General features: G+C 37.3%; 4 protein-coding genes across 9 annotated transcripts; 3 read left to right on the top strand and 1 right to left on the bottom strand.

Annotated features, from left to right (window-relative positions):
- On the bottom strand, nucleotides 1–4,382 carry LOC140821700 (formin-like protein 6). Its single transcript, XM_073182257.1, has 4 exons — nucleotides 2,643–4,382; nucleotides 2,368–2,564; nucleotides 1,581–1,822; nucleotides 1–1,255 (listed from the first exon to the last, which is right to left on the bottom strand). The coding sequence occupies exons 1-4, from the start codon at nucleotides 4,103–4,105 to the stop codon at nucleotides 470–472; spliced, it is 2,688 nt and encodes an 895-aa protein (XP_073038358.1). The 5' UTR covers nucleotides 4,106–4,382; the 3' UTR covers nucleotides 1–469.
- A 3,442-nt stretch (nucleotides 4,383–7,824) lies between these two features.
- LOC140821692 (phototropic-responsive NPH3 family protein NPY4-like) lies at nucleotides 7,825–12,548 on the top strand. Of its 5 annotated transcripts, none has more exons than XM_073182241.1 (5): nucleotides 7,825–8,219; nucleotides 9,528–9,875; nucleotides 10,209–10,278; nucleotides 10,375–11,553; nucleotides 11,791–12,548. In XM_073182241.1, exons 2-5 carry the CDS (start codon nucleotides 9,814–9,816, stop codon nucleotides 12,325–12,327), a joined length of 1,848 nt encoding a protein of 615 aa, XP_073038342.1. In that variant the 5' UTR covers nucleotides 7,825–8,219; nucleotides 9,528–9,813; the 3' UTR covers nucleotides 12,328–12,548. The 5 variants fall into 5 exon arrangements, with proteins under 5 accessions (XP_073038342.1, XP_073038341.1, XP_073038340.1 ...); XM_073182240.1 differs by having other exon boundaries at nucleotides 7,825–8,358; XM_073182239.1 differs by having other exon boundaries at nucleotides 7,825–8,486.
- Nucleotides 12,549–13,551: 1,003 nt separating this feature from the next.
- On the top strand, nucleotides 13,552–15,542 carry LOC140821690 (uncharacterized). Of its 2 annotated transcripts, none has more exons than XR_012115821.1 (3): nucleotides 13,552–13,740; nucleotides 13,913–14,148; nucleotides 14,235–14,362. XR_012115821.1 is itself a non-coding variant. In XM_073182234.1 (3 exons), the coding sequence occupies exons 2-3, from the start codon at nucleotides 14,138–14,140 to the stop codon at nucleotides 15,287–15,289; spliced, it is 1,062 nt and encodes a 353-aa protein (XP_073038335.1). In that variant the 5' UTR covers nucleotides 13,552–13,740; nucleotides 13,913–14,137; the 3' UTR covers nucleotides 15,290–15,542. The 2 variants fall into 2 exon arrangements, 1 of the variants encoding a protein (XP_073038335.1); XM_073182234.1 differs by having other exon boundaries at nucleotides 13,913–14,144; nucleotides 14,235–15,542.
- A 300-nt stretch (nucleotides 15,543–15,842) lies between these two features.
- On the top strand, nucleotides 15,843–21,853 carry LOC140821691 (uncharacterized). The gene is made up of 3 exons (XM_073182235.1): nucleotides 15,843–16,314; nucleotides 16,393–16,654; nucleotides 21,667–21,853. The coding sequence occupies exons 1-3, from the start codon at nucleotides 16,234–16,236 to the stop codon at nucleotides 21,789–21,791; spliced, it is 468 nt and encodes a 155-aa protein (XP_073038336.1). The 5' UTR covers nucleotides 15,843–16,233; the 3' UTR covers nucleotides 21,792–21,853.
- The last annotated feature ends 357 nt before the right edge of the window (nucleotides 21,854–22,210 follow it).

Below are 22,210 nucleotides of genomic sequence, written 5' to 3'. Positions count from 1 at the left end.
ATCATCTGCTCGATTTGAACTCCTATTTATGCATTATAACAAGATTCGTAGCTCATTTCGATCCTCTCATTTTCACAGTCATCTGATGGTCTTTCTTGATGAATATCATTCGAGATCATATATATATGGATCAATGAATGCCTGTGAAATGAAGGAAGCAGAATAATGCATATTATTTCCTAAAGTACGATAAGTATAATGGAAGTAGACAGGTTTACCTATAGCTGCTGTATTTAACATTTTTATATAAAAAAAAACTATTTTTTCTGGGATTTACGCATCCTTGGGCGACATCGTACTGTTCATTGTTCAAGATCTCGCATCCCTACTACTTATTTCAGTTGTTCTGTTGCAATTTACCTTTATAAACTGTAACTTTTTATGTATCTTGTATCGAACGCAGCTGGAAATCCATTGTGAAAGATATCATATCCTCATGTGTGGTATACCAAAGCTGCCCGATCACGGATTACATGCTATCTTCATCAGAACTTCTATCGTACCTCCGCGTGTTGTATCTGTTAAGGACTGGCATTGGTGCAGTTACAGGTATTCTGAATGATTTACCTGCGCCCATTGTAGTTCTATCCTGCATTCTGCCTACATCTTTGCATACATTGTCTAATATGGAGAGAAAATCTCGTACGATCAGGAAAATCCTTAGTGGATGAGCCTCCTCTTTTGCAGCATCTCCATGGAAATAATCGGTTACCTCAGTCACGAGGGACAGTGCTTTTCTTTCTACAGACTTAACCCGATATATTTCCTCGGTAGCTTCATCAAGAAACTCTTTCATCGAATCATAGAATTTACCTTGCATGCTCTGTTTCTCGTATTGAAGAACCAATCTGATCTTCTCAAGTCCCGTTTCCAGTTTGGAGACGTAGCTGCTCAATACATCCGAGTCCATTCCTGCTGCCTTTTTCACACTTCTAAGTTCTTTACTTAGCCCAGATACGATCTGCAATCCCTTTTTCTTGAACTCTTCTTCTCGAAATGGGGTTTTGATTGGCAGATTTTCACTGGTGGGGTCGGAAACTGCTCCTTCGGACCTGACTATCTCTTGGACGACAAAGTGAAGTAAGGTTGTTTTTCCATCCATTCCCTTTATGTCCACTAATTTTAATAGAGTGTCCAGTTTAAAAGCCTGAGCATCACCACGATTAGTGCCATCGTTCATGCGGTTTCCTGTCTTTAAAACAGTTTCAAGCAGCTTAAGAAATAGGAGGCTCTTCTTCAATTCCTCACTCGCCTCCTGCATTGTGCAATGATCCACTCGTGAGAAGATTCACGAACCTTAAACATTGAGATTTTCAGTTACACTAGAATGGAAACGTATAAAGAAACGGTCACTGTTTAACCGGACAATCTCTCAAGAGTTCAAATTTTTGGACATATATTCCCTAGTTCCAGACTTCTAGATGTAAAAATGAGCTCAAACATAAATTCTATTGTTGGATTATCTTCCGTGAGATCGAACATTTGGGATCTATGGTTTCCACATTCAGTACGGACAAAAACTGTAAATCATAAAACATCATCATAGAATTAGTCAAGTTCAATCCAATAATTGGCTGTACCTCTAGAGTTTGAAAAGATTTTCGCAAGTAATTCACTTCTGCATCAAAGTTTGCTCTATATAGCATGGCTTCTACTCTTTTAAAGGCAAATGGGACAGCGAGTATTGACTTGAGGAATCTCTCTGCGGATCCCAACTTACAGCCTTCATCATTGTAGTTTTTGAGTTTTATTTCTTCCTCTTTGGTTGGCGCCATCTTCACTAATGTCTCCAAAAGCTCTGGACCCAATCCCTCTGGATTTCCTGCAGCATCAAGGCAAATCTTTGAATAAATTAATAACGAAAAATTCGGAGAGATAACCAATTATAGAAATCTCAAATAAAATTCAAACCCCTGTTTAGGCATTAAAAGAAACAAAGCATTGTAGGCTAGGATTCGTCATAATAACTAAGCATCATGCCAATTTTCCAAAATCATAATGGCATGGTGTATTCGTTTTAGAATTGCTTGATTCCGAACTAAACGTAAATTCCGCCCTTTTTCGCCTCCTTTCTTTAGTCTTGGTCCTCTGATTGCAGTATTACAATACATTAACACAAAATTCAAATGTTTTCGTAAGCATCTGTTGGAATAAAGTTTTTTCTTCCGCTGGAAAATTTACTGGTAAGTGTAATTTTTTTCTCATATGAAATTCACAAGTTCAAACATGAGATTCCAAGTCGGTTATTATCTTCCGAGTGACAGTAACAACCACTTTTCTTTTTAAATCAATAACTAAACCTCATTGTCTAATATTTTTGGTACAGCTGATTTTTATTCACTTATGCACAAAGTCAACGATACATACCATCTAAAAGTGCTTCGCAAACTTCTTCTCTTGTCACGTTCAATGCTCGCAATAAAATGGCTATGTTTTGGGATTTCTTTGGATCAAGCACTCTGTTCTCCTGATCCAAGGAAGGGATCGCCAACTTCCTTCCCTCTTTAGGAACCGAATTAGCTGAATTAAATCCAAAAAGAGATTCCATTGCGTCCTCGTTCAACCTTGAGGAAAAATATCATATCAACAGATGTTATAAATATCACAATTATTTCCATGTAAGTATTGTATATTTCACTTACTGGAATGAACTAAACTTTAAATGGTCCCAAACCGTGTCCCTGTCCGAAGTGGCTCGCACTTTGTCCCAATGCAAAGGTTTCAACTTGGGCTTCGACCCATCTTTGTCATCAGCACCATGTATCTCTGATGAACTGGAACCTTTACTCTCTTCTTCAACGGAGGTTAATTTCTCAATCCTTGGGGATGCTTTCGGACTGGGAGTCTTTAACTGTAGCCTTGTTACCAGTTTGGAGACTTGTAAAGGCACATTTGATTCCACGGGTCCGAATTTTCGTGGTGCCAGCAAAGGCGGTGGAGGTGGAGGCGGCGGGGGAGGAATTGGTATCTTCGATGTTTGTTGCTCATAATTGCTTATTGATTGAAGCCGTGCCATATCCGGTGGTGGAGGTGGTGCCGAGAATCTAGCTGCTGCCCTTTTAGGAGTAAATGACTGTGTTTTCCTTGGCTGCGATGGCCCCAAGGAAGAAGTTTCAGATGGTAGAAAATATTGCTTTATTGATTGTATAATCACGGGCTTTGTGTCTGGGGATGATTCTGATAAACGAGATTTCGGTGATGTTCTCTTGGAATGAGGGAGCGAAGTATTAGCAATACGAGTTTCTGGTCTAGTCTGGTTTAGTTGGTCCATATTGTTACACCGGTGGCTGTGGCGCGCACCCGGAGACTCGTTGCTCTTAGATGATCCTTGTGGAGTGTAAAAATTGGTGTCATTACTCTCATCATCTGATGAAGACATTGGTGGAGGTGAATTTATACTCGGCGGCAGCGGTGGCTTGGTTAAAGGTGGCAGAGGCTGAAGTTCGGGACTAGGTCGGTACCGTTCCGATCTTTTTCCGGGCTTCAACTTTTGATATGGTGAGCCATTTGCATCATGATTAGCGGTCTCATTTACCAAACTTCTTGCAGATGGCTCCACCGTCCCAATGTAGAGGAAAGTAGATGGCGGCATTCTTGATTCTTCATTGGTGAATCTTGAATTCCCACCAACAAGCTTCCGGGACTCATCAGTCTGATTCGAACGCTGCTTGAATAAATAGAAGGCAAGCGCAGATACCATTACCAGAGTTAGAATTCCTGATGAAACTGCTATTCCAATTTTCTTAGCGGAATTGATTGGCTTCGTGGCAACTGGATTAGACACAACGGCCGGCGTGTTGTCTGAAGTTGAAGGTGAATTCTGGCCGGATCCGTAGCCCTGATCCACCGTTGGACCAGTTGGGAGTTCATGGAAGAATGGCTGGTCTTGGTCTGGTGAAACCTGGCTTGTCGGTGGTGGTGGCGGGGAGGGCGGCGGCGGCGGAGTTTCTGAGTTGGATGGAAGCATTGGTTGGTGCAGAATTCTCCTGGTTTTCTCTTCATTAACAAAATTTTGAATCTTGGGTTCTGCCCCTATAATCAACTGGAGCATAAAAGAGACGACCAATGATAAAATCAAGAAATCGCACAGATAATCGGCTCTCATGGTGCTTTTTTCTCGACAAGCTCATTTATGTTTCTTTGTTTCCCCTTGTTCATGTCTCGTTCTAAATTCTCAGTCTTCGCCAAAATTTAGAGATAAAAAGACTGAGAGAGGCGATGAGTTTGTACAGGAGAAGTCTCCCAGAGCTGCAAGATCTTGATGCTCTCTCTCTCCCTCACACACAGCGGGGGCGATCACTTGAGAATATCTACGCTTTTCCACCTCCTGTATTGAGGTTTCTTTTTACATTATTATAGTACATAAACTTGAGTTTTACACCTGCAAAGTAATCATTATTATTACTTTCATTTATTGCAAAGTACTTTTTTTTTAATAACCGCTAAGTACTTGTTTAGGGTTAGTTTTCCTATTTTATAAGGCTAAATAGGATGATTAATTCTCATTTAAATATTTTATTTTAAAGAATAATAATACATTTGGGATTTAAAAAAAAAAAAAACTCTCCTTACAAAAAAGTTACATGTTATGTGACCAATTTTACGAGCTAAAGTGTAAACCTGAATATTTTAGCTATATAAAAAATTATAGATATAATTTAAAAATTCCAAACTATACAACAACCCGACTAAACCAGTTGGAATCATTAGATAATTATTATTATCAACAATATATAATAATTGAACCAACTTAAAAATCACAAGAATTAACAATTCAATTTAAGTTACGTCTGATATGATTTTATTTATATTCATATATACCTCACGATATTCAATATATCATGTTTTTTTCTTATAAACTAATCTGACTAATGTCAACTTGATAAGTAGCGACATGCAAATAGGTGTGAACCTAATGGACTATGATTAGGGATGAGCAAAATTTCGGTTAAATCAAATTAATCGACCGAACCGATGAATTCGGAAATTCGGTTCGGTTACTTCGAAAATTCGGTTTTCAACTTAAAAAAATTCGGTTATATCGGTTAATTCATTTCGGTTACAGTTTTTAAAATTTTGAAATCGGTTAACCGAATTAACCAATATAATATTATTATTTAATAAATTTTTATTATTTATCAATTTTATATATTTTTTAATTTATAATTTTAAAATCAGCCCTAATTGTAAAAAAGAAATTGTGATGAGTGTGATTTTATGTTTGCATGTATTTGTGTAGAATATAATGTTAAAAAAAAGTACACATATAATTAAATTTAAATCACAATTTTTTTAAAAAAACCTAATCGACCGAATTAACCGATTTTAATTCGGTTCGTTTTCATCGATTATGAAAATTAATTAATTCGGTCAGTTCGATTATGACAAAATATTTCGGTTCAGTTCGATTATAACTAATTCGATTCGGTCGGTAACGGAATTGATCGAATGCTCAGTCCTAACTATGATGACCACCAAGTGCTCCACCTTCCTCAACTTTTCTTGTCCGATAAAAAACCTTGGACCTTACATATATAACAAAACACCCAAATTTCCATTTCCGTTTTACAAGATGCATTTGAATGTATACCTCGTGTGACATTGGAACATGAAAATTATTTGAGAATGGCATCATTCTATCCATAAAGTCAGAGGTCATGGAATCAATCTCATCCAATCCGCGATACATATTAATTCTATGGAAAAAATTGAAATAAAATAAAATAATATCAAATCACACTTTTTATTGATGAGGGTGAGTTCTCAATACAAGCACATGTCCAGAGCATATTGCTTTTATTAGGCTTTCTCTTTAATTCTTTTTTTTTTTTTTTTAATTTCTTTTTCTCTTTTGCTTCCTATCACAAAAGGGACAGCACCATCCATCACTCCATTAAATTATTCCATGTACAATAAGTAATAGAACATCATAATCCGTTTATTGCTTACACAAAAAGGGAATGTTACGTTTGATTAATTTATGACAATCATTGAACACAATCGGTCTTAGTTTTTTTAGATTATAGTCTCATGCATTTGTTCGAGTTGTTTGGTTAGACAAATATCCTCCCATTTCATCGTCTCGAAAATTATATAATTTTTTTTTTAACAATATTGGGTGGTGGAATGAAAATACTGATCAAATTATTTCGTTTGACCGTAATTGAATTTATAGATCCAGAATCTCAATTATCAAGTTTGATTTTCCAGTCAAAGAATAATTATTGGTAAATTTTGTCGGATTATTGTCGCCACGTTATTGATGGAGATTGATATTTTCTGGAAGACTTGTCGGCACTCATTCGCTCCTGAAACAAACAAATAAATAATTAATGCAGCTATGTTACAAATTTTTATTTATTTCATTGCGTGGAAAATAAGAGAAAAAAAAATACTTGCACGATTAATTCAAATCGTGTGTTTTTTTGTTTTTTTTTTTGTTTTGTACGTTCCAATTTTACTTAAGAAAAATTCCATTGTAAATTTCGCACGTCAGGCATCTTGACCTTTGCTTCCATACGATAGATTCGGGCAATCGTACTCGTAAAACTTGCGTTATTCGTGATATGGCATGTAATAAATAAATAAATAAATTGACAGTTAAAAGATGAACAAAAATAAAGAATTATTTTACATATTATTATTATTACTTTACAAATAATGAGACGTAAAATGTAAGAATTGGAAAAGGGGTTTTACTTTAGGACATTAGCCAAATCATACATCCAACGGTTTAAAATTATCCTTGTATGCTGTGTCCACAAAAAGTCATGAACCCTTCGTAAAAATAAATGTAGATTTTAGATGCATTAGTGCAACATATTTAATTGATACTTTTCTTCATTTCCAGATAAATATACAAATTATGGCTGCCACTATTAAGGAAATCATGAGGTTTGAATAGGATTTTTTATTTTATTTTTTGAATAAATTTATTATAAATGGATCTTGAACTCAAAATTTTGGGTTGGATAGATGTTTAGGCCCATATAAATAAATTCGGGCTAAAAATATATGGCCCATCTTAAACGGCAACAGGATCGTTTCATAATCGAAATCTATTACAAATTTTTATTTTTATATCGTATAATATGCCACGTACTCTATAATATATTGCCATGCAAACTTTGGAACATGGTACTTGTAATGAATTGTGCAGCGAATATTTAATGTAATTCGTATAACAAATAATCACCTGTACGTGTTTTTGTTCTCTTATCGATACGCTATAAACTAAGGTTTCGAAACTTTGTCCTAAATATAATTATTTGAATAAATAATAAGTTTACGATATTCCACATATATTCATACTTGTCGTCAATTCAAATAGTCCCCGAAAAATATATTTTTACGCCGAGAAAAAATTATATATTTTATTATCTTCTAATAAAGGGTGGCAAGGAACATAATACATGCATATTATTCGTTGAACCGAATTAATTAAAGGTAAAAAGAAAATTAATTATTATGATTAGTGTTTGTTAATGCATGTGACTAAAATTATTAGCGCTTGAGATTAGGCTTTACAACACGATCTATCATCATTAGTGACACTCTCCTCAACCATTAAATATTAGTATTATGTCTTTTAATTAATAATTAAGTGATGGCTGATATTATTATTATTATTAAATATATGAATTGATGTACAATTATCTTTTAACATAAAGCAAAAACTTGTGTGAAACGATCTCACATGTCTTATTTTGCGAGAAGAATCTCTTATTTTGGTCTTCCATGATAAAAATGTTACTTTTTATGTTAAGAGTATTACTTTTTATTATTATGAATATCGATAGAGTTAACGACGGGATAAACCTTAATTAAATCAAAGAATTCAGTCCCTTCCAAGAAAAATAAAATAGAAGGGCGTATAGATTTTTCGACAAAGAAGGATCAAATTTATCCACTAAAGAATCTCGATAGAGTAGCACACCATTAGTATCGAAGTGCGCTAGTGAGTGGGAAAAAGATAGATTAGTTGTTTTCCTCCTCAAAAAATATACTAGTCCTCTGTGGAACAATCGATAAAATCCAAATATGGGAAAAAGTTTTGTTTATAATGAAGGGGGCAACAGTGTCAGCATAGCGTGCCCAATACTGTATACTTTGGATGAATTGAAAAGATTGAGGGGTCCTGATTGGATATAGGCGAAAAAGAAGCCACCTCACTTTACTGTAGCAGATGCGGAGGAGTAGAAAAGCGACGGCTAATTTTTGTAGTTTAATAATGTGTTTTCACTTTGCTGTGTATATATATTATGTGGCTTGGGAAATGGGTGTTTTGATCCTTGATATTAAAAGTGAGAGCGTGGGGAGAAAAAAAGGAGCGAGCCTTGGGGCCGGTGGTGCTGATTCGTAAGTGATATATATATTATATGTATGGGAACATTCTTAGCTTGGCCTTTTGTGTAACATGGTGTTGCGGTGGTGCCTGGCATAGTTTCGAGACAGCGCTTATGTTTTTTTCCTCTGGTTTTTTGGCAGTGGGTTTTCCTTTTTCCTTTGCTCGTACACCATTGTTTTGCTTCATTGAGCATTGAAACTTTGTTTGGAGGTGAATTCTGTTTAATACAGGGGTTACCACACGTGGTCAAAGTTTTTATGTTTCTTCACTTTTTCTTTCAATATCTTTTCAGGGATGTTGGATTTCTGGTAATTGAATGCATATGGGTTTTCGGGTTCTAGACACTATATGTTATTTCTTGATTGAAACTATGATAAAGATGTAACCTGACTGATTTTATTCCATTTTCTACATTAGGTTTCTACTTTCTTGAATCTTGAATGAATGGATTCTTGTCTGATTACCGCTGTTTGTGTTTGTTCTTGTTGGAGTGTGTCTCACAAAGAGTTGGACCATTCAACCCATTAGTCGGGACAAGAAGCTTATCAATTGGCAACAATAACTGATATGGTTTTTCAAAAACCTACGGCTGGAAAAACTCCTTCATGACAGCATGTCCAGATAAACACAACACCTGGAAGGATTGATATATGAGAGCAAATTCAGATAAACACAACATGGGGAAGAATCCATGTATCCGAGGGTTATAAAAGAAAGCAGAACTCTGTAATTGGGGGGACCTTTTTTGCTTTTGTAAAACTTGTCCACAAAATTGGGGTGACATCAATAAACAAACTTGTTTCCACGTAAATTCATTTGTGTCTTGTTACAAATAGATTTGTTGGTAGTATTTGATTCATAGTCACCGATCAAGTTTCGAGTTCGATACTTGGCTCGAGATTCTTGTGTTTTTCCTTACGTAACAATCGAAGCAAATTTCCAGAATTCTCATCATGAAACGAAACCATTCATAACAATTCTCGTTTCTTGCAACTTTCATGATCACGTGGTTTGTTATTGTCATTCATTTGGAAATTTAGTTTCTTTAAACGCAAGAATATTAGAGAACAAATGTGTTGGTTTTAGTGCTGGTTTGTTCTTATGTTTCTGTACTTTCCAAATAAGCTGCAATTTTGATGACTTTCATACACTAAAACCGAGGTTATGTTTTGCTTTCCAGGTGTCAATTACTCCATTATTTGAAGGAAAATCTTACCGAGTAATATGGTTTCTTGGCCTCGACGTTGAAAAAAATTAATTTGAGATTATCATATGTACTCAGTGTAGAGATTATTACTGTTTCGGATATATACTAAGGTTGGGGCATTTAGGTATTCTTTCTTTTGTTTTGGTTTGGGGCTATCCTGTTCTTGTTTTTCAACCTCAATTTTGAGTTGAGCTCTTGAAGAGAAGTTGGGAATTGGGAGCTGAAATTCTTGAAAGAGAAAGGAAATTAGCCTGCTAATATGAAATTTATGAAGCTTGGATACAAGCCTGATCAGTTTCAGACAGATGGGGACAATATCAGGTTAGTCAAATTTCTTGAAATCTTAGTTCTACTGTGGAACTTGTTTATCAGCTATCTTATTTTATTTTTCCGATATTCATTATATTCTCTGTTCAGTATGGTTGGGTTTGACTGTTTTGTAGAGTTGAGATTTAAATGAAATATTTGATATGTGGTGATCATTTCTCCTTGTTTTTCTCGTGAAAATTGGAACTCGGGAGCCTTAAAATTTTTACTTTAATTTTTCAGGGGAAGGATTCCATTATTTTCTTGTGCTTGATTTTGGTTGTTTTTCATCAATTCTCAAAGTATATGAATTTTGTTCTGAATATGAAAGAAGCATTTAAATTTCAGGTATGTGGCTACGGAATTGGCTACTGATATTGTCATTAGTGTTGGAGATGTCAAGTTTTATCTCCACAAGGTATAATCTCTCTCTTCATACTAATATGCACCATGCATATGAACATGTGCTTTTCTGGTATTTATATCTCGAATTTGCACTTCCGTCTTTTTACAGTTTCCTCTTCTTTCCAAGAGCTCTCACCTTCAGAAGCTCGTATCCAGTGTGAGCGATGAAACAAATGATGAAATTGACGTCCACGATATTCCAGGCGGACCTGCTGCTTTTGAAATTTGTGCTAAGTTTTGTTATGGCATGGTTGTAACACTAAATGCATATAATGTCGTATCAGCACGCTGTGCAGCAGAGTATCTAGAGATGTTCGAGATCGTTGAAAAAGGGAATCTTGTTTACAAGATCGATGTTTTTCTTACTTCCAGCATTTTCCGGAGCTGGAAAGACTCGATCATCATACTTCAGACAACTAAATCTCTTCTTCCATGGTCTGAGGAATTGAAAATTGTTAACCACTGCTTAGATTCGGTAGCCAATAAAGCTTCAACCCACCCTTCAAAAGTCGACTTTTCATATGCTTTTAATCGCAAGAAATTCCTGTCCAAGAATGAAATCAGCCAACATTGGAATGGTGTGAAAAAAAAGCACACTGTGCCGAGAGACTGGTGGGTGGAAGACCTCTGTGAGCTTCACATAGATTTGTATAAGCAAGTTGTAGCTACTATTAATGCTAAGGGAAGAATATCTGCAGAGGGGATCGGAGAATCAGTAAAAGCATACATTATAAGAAGGGTACCAGGCTTCGATAAGGGTGTTATCCAAGGTGGCGATACCTTGAAGTACCGGTACTTGGTTGATACCATTATATGGTTGCTTCCCTCGGAGAAAAACTCCGTCTCTTGCAGTTTTTTGCTCAAGTTACTACACGTGTCTATAGAGCTAAATTGTGGAGAAACTGGAAGATGCGAGCTGATGCAAAGAATTGCATGCCAACTTGAGGATGCGTCTGTTGCTGATTTTCTAGTTTGTTCTCCAAGTGGTGAGGTGATCCTATACGATATAAATTTAGTAATCGAGCTAGTCGAAAAGTTTATAATGCTAGAACATAGCTCGCAGAGCCATTTTACGAGTGATATTCATGAATTCCCGGATACATGTACCGGATGTTACTCAGATGCATCAAAGATGAAGGTGGCTAGATTAGTTGATGGCTATCTGGTCGTAGCTGCAAAAGATTCGTCATTGTCATCGTCCAGATTTGTCAATCTTTTTGAAATTGTTTCGAGCTTTCCAAGACCAACCCATGATGGAATATACCGGGCTATTGACATATTCATGAAGGTTTTTTTCTACAGTCCTCTTGTACTCTCTGTTTTATTCAATTCTCCTTACCTGCTGGCGCGAATCAAAGAATTCGGATGAGAGTGAGACTTGACCAGGGGATGAGATGGGAGAACTAAGTTTTTGGGGAGGTCGAAACTAGCAGTTTTAGAAATTACACAATAAATGCTATAAATTTTTTTGGGCTTGAATTGGTCCTGTTTGATCTAGGTGACTAATCGATATATCTTGTTACAGGAACACCCGGGGTTGAGTAAAAGTGAGAAAAAGAAAATTGGCAGGTTAATTGACTGCAAGAAACTGTCAGCTGACGCTTGCACGCATGCTGTGCAAAATGAGAGGCTTCCTCTTCGAGTAGTTGTGCAGGTTCTTTTCTTTGAGCAAGCCAGAGCCGCAGCAGCTTCTGGCGGAAGCAGCACACCTGATTTACCAGGCTCTCGTAGGACTTTGCTCCCTGGAGGGTCATACGGTAGCTCTAGATCTGCAAAAACCAACACAGACGAGGATTGGGATGGTGACCAGATGACAAAGGAACTCAAAGCTCTAAAGTTGAGGGACATCGGAGGAAACAGAAGCGAAAGTGAGCCAAGTAACGGTACAGATGCAGAAAAACTTGCTGCCAAGAAAGTCAAAAAGATATTTTCGAGACTCTGGGCATACAAAGACAGAGAAAGCGAAAACAGTAGCTCAGATACGTCAGAGAGCATTACATCCACGAGTCTCGAAGAGAGAAGATCAACCTCTTCCAGAAATAGGAGGCATCCCTCGTCTTAAAACTAGATTTTAAGACAATACGATGTAGATTTGACTTAGGTTGCTTGAAATCGTTTTGAGTTCCGGAAACAGGCATGTGAATGATTTGTTAATGGAAAGTATGCGTCTTCGACGTTTTTCTTGGCCCAAAGGGAAGAGTTGGTATTCTCTTTGTGGTTATTATCGGTTGCAGTAATAGATTGAGGTTGTTTTATGCAGAACTGTTGTTGTAATAACATGAATTAGTGTATAAATATGGTTTTATATTCTAGCTGATGACGATCACTATCACATTAACCCCTTTAAATGAAATAAACATATAGAACACATCTTTCTTTCTTTTTTTTTAGCGCTGAAAAAACAAACATAGGAGACGTCGTTTATTTAACACCTAAAAAATTTAATTTTATGTGACATTTATTCTCTCAAATTACATTATAAATTTTTTTAAAAATTAAATAATTTGTGATACATAAAATATTTCGACTTAGATTATAACAATATAATTGACATCTCTTATTTTAAATTTCAATTTTATCCCATAAAACATGTCGAACCATTTTCAAAAATCAGAAACGAAATTATTTCGATCTTACTTTAAAATCAGAATCGAAACCATAAACTTAAGGTCCAACTTCGTCATCAATAAACAAAAAATATATATAATTGCATAAAAGCATAACTGAAATTTATAATCCATTATTATATATTATATATTATTATACATTATATATTATTATATGAAATAACTTGTATATCAGATCCACATTATTGGGTATGCTTTGCTTGGGGGCACGTCATCACGCACTTTCATGATTTTATCCCATGATTATAATCATCCTGTTTGGAAGTTGGTAAGAAACAGCGGACTTCATCCTAGGACAGTACATTTTTTACCAAAACCCATAAATGATTCAAAAGCCAAACAGAACCTTCCCTATCATGCAATGCATAAATTAATTAGAACAGCGGCCAATATATATATATTTCGATCTATTTTTTTAGTAAAATCACTTAATTATAATTTAGGTTGTCAAATTACTTACTTATAAATGTATTTCTTAAAATATATTTTATAATATTTTCTTAATGATGTAATCTAAAATCAATTTAATTTCAAGCATTCAATCTCAATTTAAGTCGATTATTTTCTTTTTTTTTTATTGGAAAAAAACAGAGAGTATGAAACTGCAGTTGCATCTCTCTCATGATAATAAGTACACGTGCCTTTGACCGTGGTATGACTTGAGAAAAGAAGCTTCCAATGCCAACGCTTACATGCCCTAATCCTATTTTCTCTCTCTAATTACACCCTCGAAGCTCGATCACCACTTCGCCCGATTTTTTCCAAGTTTTTAATTCTGAAACAATTGTGAAAAAGAGCGAGGTTTTTGAATACCTCAGAATCGGGAGTTACTGCTTCGATTGAATCTGGTGAGTTTTGTTTGGTATCTTTAGATGAAATGCTCAGTTAGCTTTAATGGGTTCTTTGTTCTTCATAGATTGAGGTTTCTGGAGATGGTTTTACTTCGGTAATTGGAATTTCAACGTGGGATTAATTGAAGTTTGACTTTTTTTTGTTGTTGTTGTCTGTGATGTTTTTCAGTGGGTCGTGCGGAATTGTGTAGTCGAGTTGGCTCGTTCAATCATTCTGTTTGACGGGTGTTCGTGAGTAATTCAAGTGATGTAAAGTTTTTGGGGTTTGATTTACGAGCGGGTTTGTTCTTTGTACTGAATTTTTGTCGACTGTTGATCAGCAATAACTGTTGACCATACTCACTGACGTTGACACTTGATGGAAACAGAGAAGAATTAGGGTTTCTGAATCAAGATGATGGGTTGGTCTGAATTTTCCCAATCTTATAGATTTGATTGATTTTATTTCGTTTTTATGGTTATATGAGTTTTGGAGCCAATTAAAATGCCAGGAGATCGGCATTGTCCTCGAATTGATACCATTGAGCTAAAACTTCATATCGAAAGGGTACTTGGTAGACAAAAAGCTGAAAAGTATTTCAATCTTTTGAGTAGGTATCTGAGTCTCAAGCTTAATAAATCAGAGTTTGATAAGCTCTGTATTGGATTATTAGGGAGGGAAAATGTCACTCTCCATAATGGACTTATTCGAGCAGTTATCAGCAATGCTTATGCTGCCAAGAATCCCCCTCCTAAGCATGGGAAAGGGGATAATACTTCATTTAATGTGAAAGTTCCGAATGGGTACCGCAGAAGTATTCTTCAATCTCTTTGCGGAGATGTGTTTCCTCAGTCTCCTAGGAAGGGAAGAACTCCCACTCTTCGAGATCGTAAGCCCAAGGATAGACCAAGCTTACTTGGGCCTCATGGGAAGGCCAATAATGTGGCATGTGAAGATTCAATGCTCAAGGTCCAGGAACAGCAGAGTGCTACCGAGCTTTTATCTCTAGGTAGTAAGCCCCCTGTTGAAGTTACCTCCGTGGAAGACGGTGAAGAGGTGGACCAGGATTTTGGAAGTCCTGGAGTTAATAGAAAAAGCCCTCTTAGAGCTCCATTTGGAGTTTCTCTTCATACAAAAGGAACGAGAAAAGTGTTATGCCACGGATCATCACCTTTTGTTGAAATTGACACTTGCTATAACAATGGTGCTCTTCCGGACTTTGGTTCCTTAAGGAAGAGGTTGGAACAAAAGGTGAAAATGGAGGGATTGAATATATCGACAGATTGCGTGAATTTATTGAATAATGGGATGGATGCATTTATGAAGAGATTACTCAAACCTTGCCTCGATTTAGCTGCCTCGAGATCAGCATACAAGCTCCCGGACAAAGTTCAGCATCAAATTAAGAATGGGACGAGCCCAATGACACATGTACAGAAGTCTAACAGATTGTTTACTTTGTCAACAACAGACTTTCGAGTTGCAATGGAATCAAATCCTCGGAGTCTTGGAGAAGACTGGCCGTTATTGCTTGAGAAGATTTTATTGCATGCTTCAGAAGATTAAGTGGGTGGATGCTGTGTTAGTTTTTATATGTTGATTTTTTACTGTGGTTCTAGAGGCTCTGCTAACAGTATCATTGACACGATTCATGTGATCTTAGTTGGTCAAAAGCTACAGAAAATTTTGGATCAAGTTGGTTAGATTGTATATATGCCACCGGGCAGATTGTTTCTGGAGTCTTATTTCTTACCTCATAAAGTATAACACATGTAAGATTGTTTCTATTACATATAATTCAGGGGTCGTCTTTAGCTAATGTGATACTTTGCTCATGTCAGTGAAAGTTTAATATGTTGATAAATATTCTGACTTTTTTTCCCCTGTGTTTGGTACGTGGTTAACATTTGATATCGAGATATAATTTTTTTATTTTTGTTGTTCCTGGATACCTCGATATTCCAGATTAGATATGCATTTAATGATGCCTAGATTTTGTGATACTTGATCGAAAGCCTACGTTTACATAATATAAAGGTATTAATTAATTATTAAGCATAGAAGTTGACTTAGGAAGTCATTCAATTTGGCCTACATTATTGATTGAGAGCATGTAAACGAACATCTCCTGATCATGTATTGATTGAATTGATATATTTTAAACCCATACCACTCACATGGACATTGAAATTTAAACTTAAATAAAAAACATTAAATCTCCGCAATGGATCAAAGATGAATGAACCCATTTAAAAATTAAGAAATTTCATGGTCGATTATAAAAGTATAATAATTAACAAGGATGTCGTGAATAATAAATACACCGCCCCCCACGGTTCCGCTTGTCTTTATTTCTTGTTCCGGATTTCTTGTCTTTTCTTCCGTCAAATGTAGAGTTCCCAAGTACGAACATAAGAACATGATATTCCATATATGTGTGTGTTTTTGTGTCTGTGTGTGTTTTATTTAGCAATAAATTAGCAGCGTTTGTGTGATATTCTTAATTTGAAATGGAGAAGCTTCTAAATCGACATGAGAAGGAGTGCGTGAGAAAAGCAATGTTGAGGCATGAGGAAACATTTCGGGATCAGGTAAATTATATTTCCTCCCCCCGATTCTTGAATCTAAATGCCGAGTTTAAATATAATTAGAACTGGCTTTTTTCCCAGGTGAATGAACTTCATCGTCTGCATCGAACCCAGAAGATACTGATGAAAGATCTTGCTACAGTACAGAGAATTAATGGCACGTTGCATCCCAGGGCCCCGGAATTTGTTGAGCTGGAGAATAGGGCAGGAGAATATAATTCTACGGAAGCAGGTGAAAATAGTAGAGTTTTAGAAGCTGATCAAGATGATCAAAGTACTGATCTTGAGCTAACGTTAGGCCCGAGAAGCTATTGTCAGAGGAAGATTAAAGCTGCTGAGCCAGGTGTTGGCAATAAATTTGGTATTGATGGGGGTTGGCAGGTGATTGTTGGCTGGTGATGGGTGATTGGTGATTGGTGGCTGTCTTTATGACAGCCACGATACACGTATGGAGGGAGCTCTATAAATAGAGCTCCTCTCCCCCTGATTCTATCATCCCAAAAGTTCCTTCAGCTCTTCTCTTTGAGCATCTCTTCTTCTTTGAGTGCTTAATATTATAATATTTGTTAGGTGTTTGTTCTCCTGTATTAAAAGAGTTTGTGTTCTCTTTGGAAACACAGTGAGTGAGTTGTACACCAGTAAAATATTATAGTGGAAATCTTTTCATCTTGCCCGTGGTTTTTACCCTAATAATTTTTAGGGGTTTTCCACGTAAATCTCGGTGTCCAGTTTATTCTTTATTTTCGGGTTTTATTATCTCAAATCTCGCACGTGGGACCAACAAGTGGTATCAGAGCCTTGGTTTAAAATTTCTTAAGATTCTGAGTATGCTCTGTGGTTGCAGCCTAGACTGATCTTCCACATCAGAAAAGATTTTTCGAGATTTTTTATTTAAGGCGAGATTATTTTGTCCGGTCTACTAAAATTGTTATAGACGTAATGGCGGGAAGGTACGAGATAGCAAAGTTCAACGGAAGCAATTTTATGTTGTGGAAAATAAAGATACAAGCAGTTTTAAGAAAGGAGAATTGCTTGGCGGCTATTGGAGATAGACCGGTGGAGATTACGGATGATGGAAAGTGGAATGAGATGAATGACAACGCTGTTGCCAATTTACACTTGGCTATAGCTGACGAAGTTTTGTCAAGTATCTCTGAGATAAAAACAGCAAAAATTATCTGGGATACTCTGACAAAGATGTACGAGGTCAAGTCCCTACACAATATGATTTTCCTAAAGAGAAGGCTTTATACTCTTCGGATGGCGGAATCCTCATCGATGACCGACCATATCAACACACTAAATACTCTATTTGCCCAACTCACTTCCATGGGGCATAAAATAGGGGAAAATGAACGTGCGGAGCTTCTACTTCAAAGTCTACCAGATTCATACGATCAACTTATCATCAACATTACCAACAATATTCTTATGGGCTTTCTAAGATTCGACGATGTCTTAACTGCGGTTCTCGGAGAAGAAAGCCGGCGCAAGAATAAGGAAGACAGGTTGGTAACTTCGAAGCAGCCAGAGGCTTTGCCGATGATAAGAGGAAGATTCATGGACCGTGACTCCAGTGGGAGCCAAAGACGAGGTAGATCAAAGTCGAGAAGTAAGAAGAAAAATATTTACTGCTTTAAATGTGGCGGTAAAGGGCACTTCAAGAAAGAGTGTACGAGTATCGATAAAAGTTCTCAAGGAAATGTGGCCAGTACTTCAGGAAGTGGTGAAATATTATTCAGCGAAGCGGCAACTGTTGCAGAAGGCAGACACAAATTTTGTGACACATGGATAATGGATTCAGGAGCGACGTGGCATATGACGTCTCGGAGAGAATGGTTCGATCATTATGAACCAATCTCAGGAGGATCTGTATTCATGGGAAATGATCATGCCTTGGAAATCGCTGGGGTCGGTACTATCAAAATTAAAATGTTTGATGGTACCATTCGCACCATACAGGAGGTACGACATGTGAAAGGACTGACGAAAAATCTTTTGTCCTTGGGACAATTGGATGACATCGGGTGCAAAACTCGGATCGAGAACGGGATCATGAAAATTGTGAAGGGCGCGCTTGTGGTTATGAAGGCGGAAAAGGTTGCTGCAAATCTGTATGTACTTTTGGGAGAAACACACAAAGAGGCAGAACTAGCTGTTGCATCAATTGGTTCAGGAGAAAAATTAACAGTGTTATGGCATAGAAAGCTCGGGCATATGTCAGAACGGGGGTTGAAAATTCTCTCAGAACGGAAGCTGCTGCCGGGACTTACAAAAGTGTCACTACCCTTTTGTGAGCACTGTGTTACCAGTAAACAACACAGATTAAAGTTTGGCACTTCTACTGCCAGGAGCAAAAGCATATTAGAGCTGATTCATTCGGATGTTTGGCAAGCACCGGTTGTATCCCTAGGAGGAGCTAGATACTTTGTCTCGTTCATTGATGATTTCTCTAGGAGATGTTGGGTGTATCCAATCAAGAAAAAATCAGATGTTTTCCAGATCTTCAAAGATTTCAAAGCGCGGGTTGAACTTGATTCTGAAAAGAAAATCAAGTGTCTGAGGACTGACAATGGAGGAGAATATACCAGTGACGAGTTTGATGAATTTTGTCAACATGAAGGCATCAAGAGACAGTTCACGACGGCTTACACACCTCAACAGAATGGAGTGGCGGAGCGGATGAACAGAACCTTGTTGGACAGAACAAGAGCTATGTTGAGGACTGCAGGTCTAGAAAAATCATTTTGGGCGGAAGCAGTCAAAACCGCTTGTTATATTATCAATCGTTCTCCTTCAGTGGCTATTGATCTGAAGACTCCGATGGAGATGTGGACCGGGAAGCCGACAGATTATTCTCATTTGCATACATTTGGAAGTCCGGTATACGTTCTGTACAATGAGCAAGAAAGATCGAAGTTGGATTCGAAATCCAGAAAATGTATCTTCTTGGGTTATGCTGATGGAGTAAAGGGGTTTCGCTTGTGGGATCCTACTGTTCACAAGCTTGTCATCAGCAGGGATGTTATCTTTGAGAAAGATAAAGTAAAGGGAGACAAAGGCACACAGAATTCAGAAACTACTATTTTTCAGGTAGAAAATAAGACAGACGAAGGTCAAGTTTCTTGTGAAGCAGTACCAGAGCACGAAGAACAAGAACAAGTTGAGTCTGAGGTTTCCAATGTGAGGCAGTCAACTCGAGACAGAAGACCACCAGGTTGGCTTTCAGATTATGTCACTGAAAGCAACATTGCATATTGTCTATTATCAGAAGATGGTGAGCCATCGAGTTTCTACGAGGCTACTCAGAGCTCGGATGTATCTTTTTGGATGATAGCAATGCAAGAAGAGTTGGAGGCATTAGACAAGAATAAAACTTGGGACCTTGTTACATTACCACGAGGGAGGAAAGCCATTGGAAACAGATGGGTCTATAAGATCAAGCGTGATGGCAATAACCAAGTGGAGCGATATCGTGCTAGATTGGTGGTAAAAGGGTATGCTCAGAAAGAAGGCATTGACTTCAATGAGATATTTTCTCCTGTGGTTCGGCTTACAACAGTCAGAGTAGTGTTGGCATTGTGTGCGGTGTTTGACCTACATCTAGAACAGCTAGATGTGAAAACGGCATTTCTTCATGGAGATCTTGAAGAAGAAATCTATATGCTCCAGCCAGAAGGTTTTGCAGAAATAGGCAAAGAGAACTTGGTTTGCAGGTTGAAGAAATCTCTGTACGGTCTCAAACAGGCGCCGAGGTGTTGGTACAAGAGATTTGATTCCTATATCATGAGCCTTGGATACAACAGACTGAGTGCAGACCCTTGTACGTATTTCAAGAGGTCTGGTGATGATTATATCATTTTGCTGTTGTATGTGGACGACATGTTGGTAGCAGGCCCCAACAAAGATCAGGTCCAATTATTGAAGGCACAGTTGGCTAGGGAATTTGATATGAAGGACTTGGGACCAGCAAACAAGATTCTAGGGATGCAAGTTCACCGAGATAGAAGTAACAGAAAGATTTGGCTTTCGCAGAAAAATTATTTGAAGAAAATCTTGCAACGCTTCAACATGCAAGATAGTAAGCCAATCTCGACCCCTCTTCCTGTCAACTTCAAGTTATCCTCCGAGATGTGTCCTAGCAGTGAAGCGGAGAGGATGGAGATGTCTCGAGTACCGTATGCATCAGCAGTGGGAAGTTTGATGTTCGCTATGATCTGTACAAGGCCGGACATTGCTCAAGCAGTGGGAGCAGTTAGTCGGTATATGGCGAATCCTGGACGAGAGCATTGGAGCACTGTTAAGAGGATCCTTAGATACATTAAGGGTACCTCGAATGCTGCATTATGTTATGGAGGATCGTATTTTACACTTAGGGGCTATGTCGATTCAGATTATGCAGGTGATCCTGATAAGATGAAATCTACTACTGGTTATGTGTTTACACTTGCAGGGGGAGCAGTAAGCTGGGTTTCAAAATTGCAGACAGTTGTGGCGTTATCTACAACAGAGGCAGAATATATGGCAGCTACTCAAGCTTGCAAGGAGGCAATATGGATTAAAAGGTTATTGGAGGAGATCAGACACAAACAAGATAATGTTCCTTTGTTTTGTGATAGTCAGAGTGCCTTGCACATCGCAAGGAATCCAGCCTTTCATTCCAGGACGAAACACATTGGAGTACAATTTCATTTTGTGCGAGAAGTAGTAGAAGAAGGAAGCGTGGATATGCAGAAGATCCATACAAAGGATAACATAGCTGATTTTCTGACCAAGCCAGTGAACACTGATAAGTTTGAGTGGTGTAGATCCTCAAGTGGTCTAGCGGAAACGTAAGCAGCAGGGAATGACAAGATTGAAAGGATGTGTGGAGATATGTTTGATTCTCAATCAAATCTCCAAGTGGGAGAATTGTTGGCAATAAATTTGGTATTGATGGGGGTTGGCAGGTGATTGTTGGCTGGTGATGGGTGATTGGTGATTGGTGGCTGTCTTTATGACAGCCACGATACACGTATGGAGGGAGCTCTATAAATAGAGCTCCTCTCCCCCTGATTCTATCATCCCAAAAGTTCCTTCAGCTCTTCTCTTTGAGCATCTCTTCTTCTTTGAGTGCTTAATATTATAATATTTGTTAGGTGTTTGTTCTCCTGTATTAAAAGAGTTTGTGTTCTCTTTGGAAACACAGTGAGTGAGTTGTACACCAGTAAAATATTATAGTGGAAATCTTTTCATCTTGCCCGTGGTTTTTACCCTAATAATTTTTAGGGGTTTTCCACGTAAATCTCGGTGTCCAGTTTATTCTTTATTTTCGGGTTTTATTATCTCAAATCTCGCACGTGGGACCAACACCAGGTGCCGATCTACCGGGTTTCGGGCCAGGTTTTTCTTCAAGTAGCTGTATGAAGACAAGAGAACAAAAGAAGGCAAGCAGAGTCAAGAAAGATTGGATAATTCACGTTGGGTTTTCCAGGTTTTGAGCTTGAATATGGCTTGAACGTGCGGAATAAATTAAAACCCACAAGAAGATTGATAAATAAAAAATAATAATTCACGATGCTTTTAGATCTTTAACGTAAACTGTAACGACTTGACCATTCTTATGAATATGTTATGTTAATGTTATCAACTGCTTATGTGATCAAATACATCATGGTTTAATTATAACTATCAACTGCTTATGTGATCAAATACATCATGGTTTAATTATAACCATTGGAATTATAGTTGTTAAATCTACAAAATTTATTTTAATTTGGAACTCCGTGAAAATTAATCTAGGCAAAAACTTGTGTGAGACGGTCTCACGGGTCGTATTTTGTGAGACGGATTTTTATTTGGATAATCCATGAAAAAGTATTACTTTTTATGCTAAGAGTATTACTTTTTATTGTGAATA

Source organism: Primulina eburnea, unplaced genomic scaffold, assembly GCF_022965805.1.
Source record: "Primulina eburnea isolate SZY01 unplaced genomic scaffold, ASM2296580v1 ctg739_ERROPOS11973397, whole genome shotgun sequence".
Lineage (NCBI taxonomy): Eukaryota > Viridiplantae > Streptophyta > Magnoliopsida > Lamiales > Gesneriaceae > Primulina > Primulina eburnea.
Note: the sequence above shows the minus strand (reverse complement) of the source record. Positions and strands in the feature narration are given on the sequence as shown.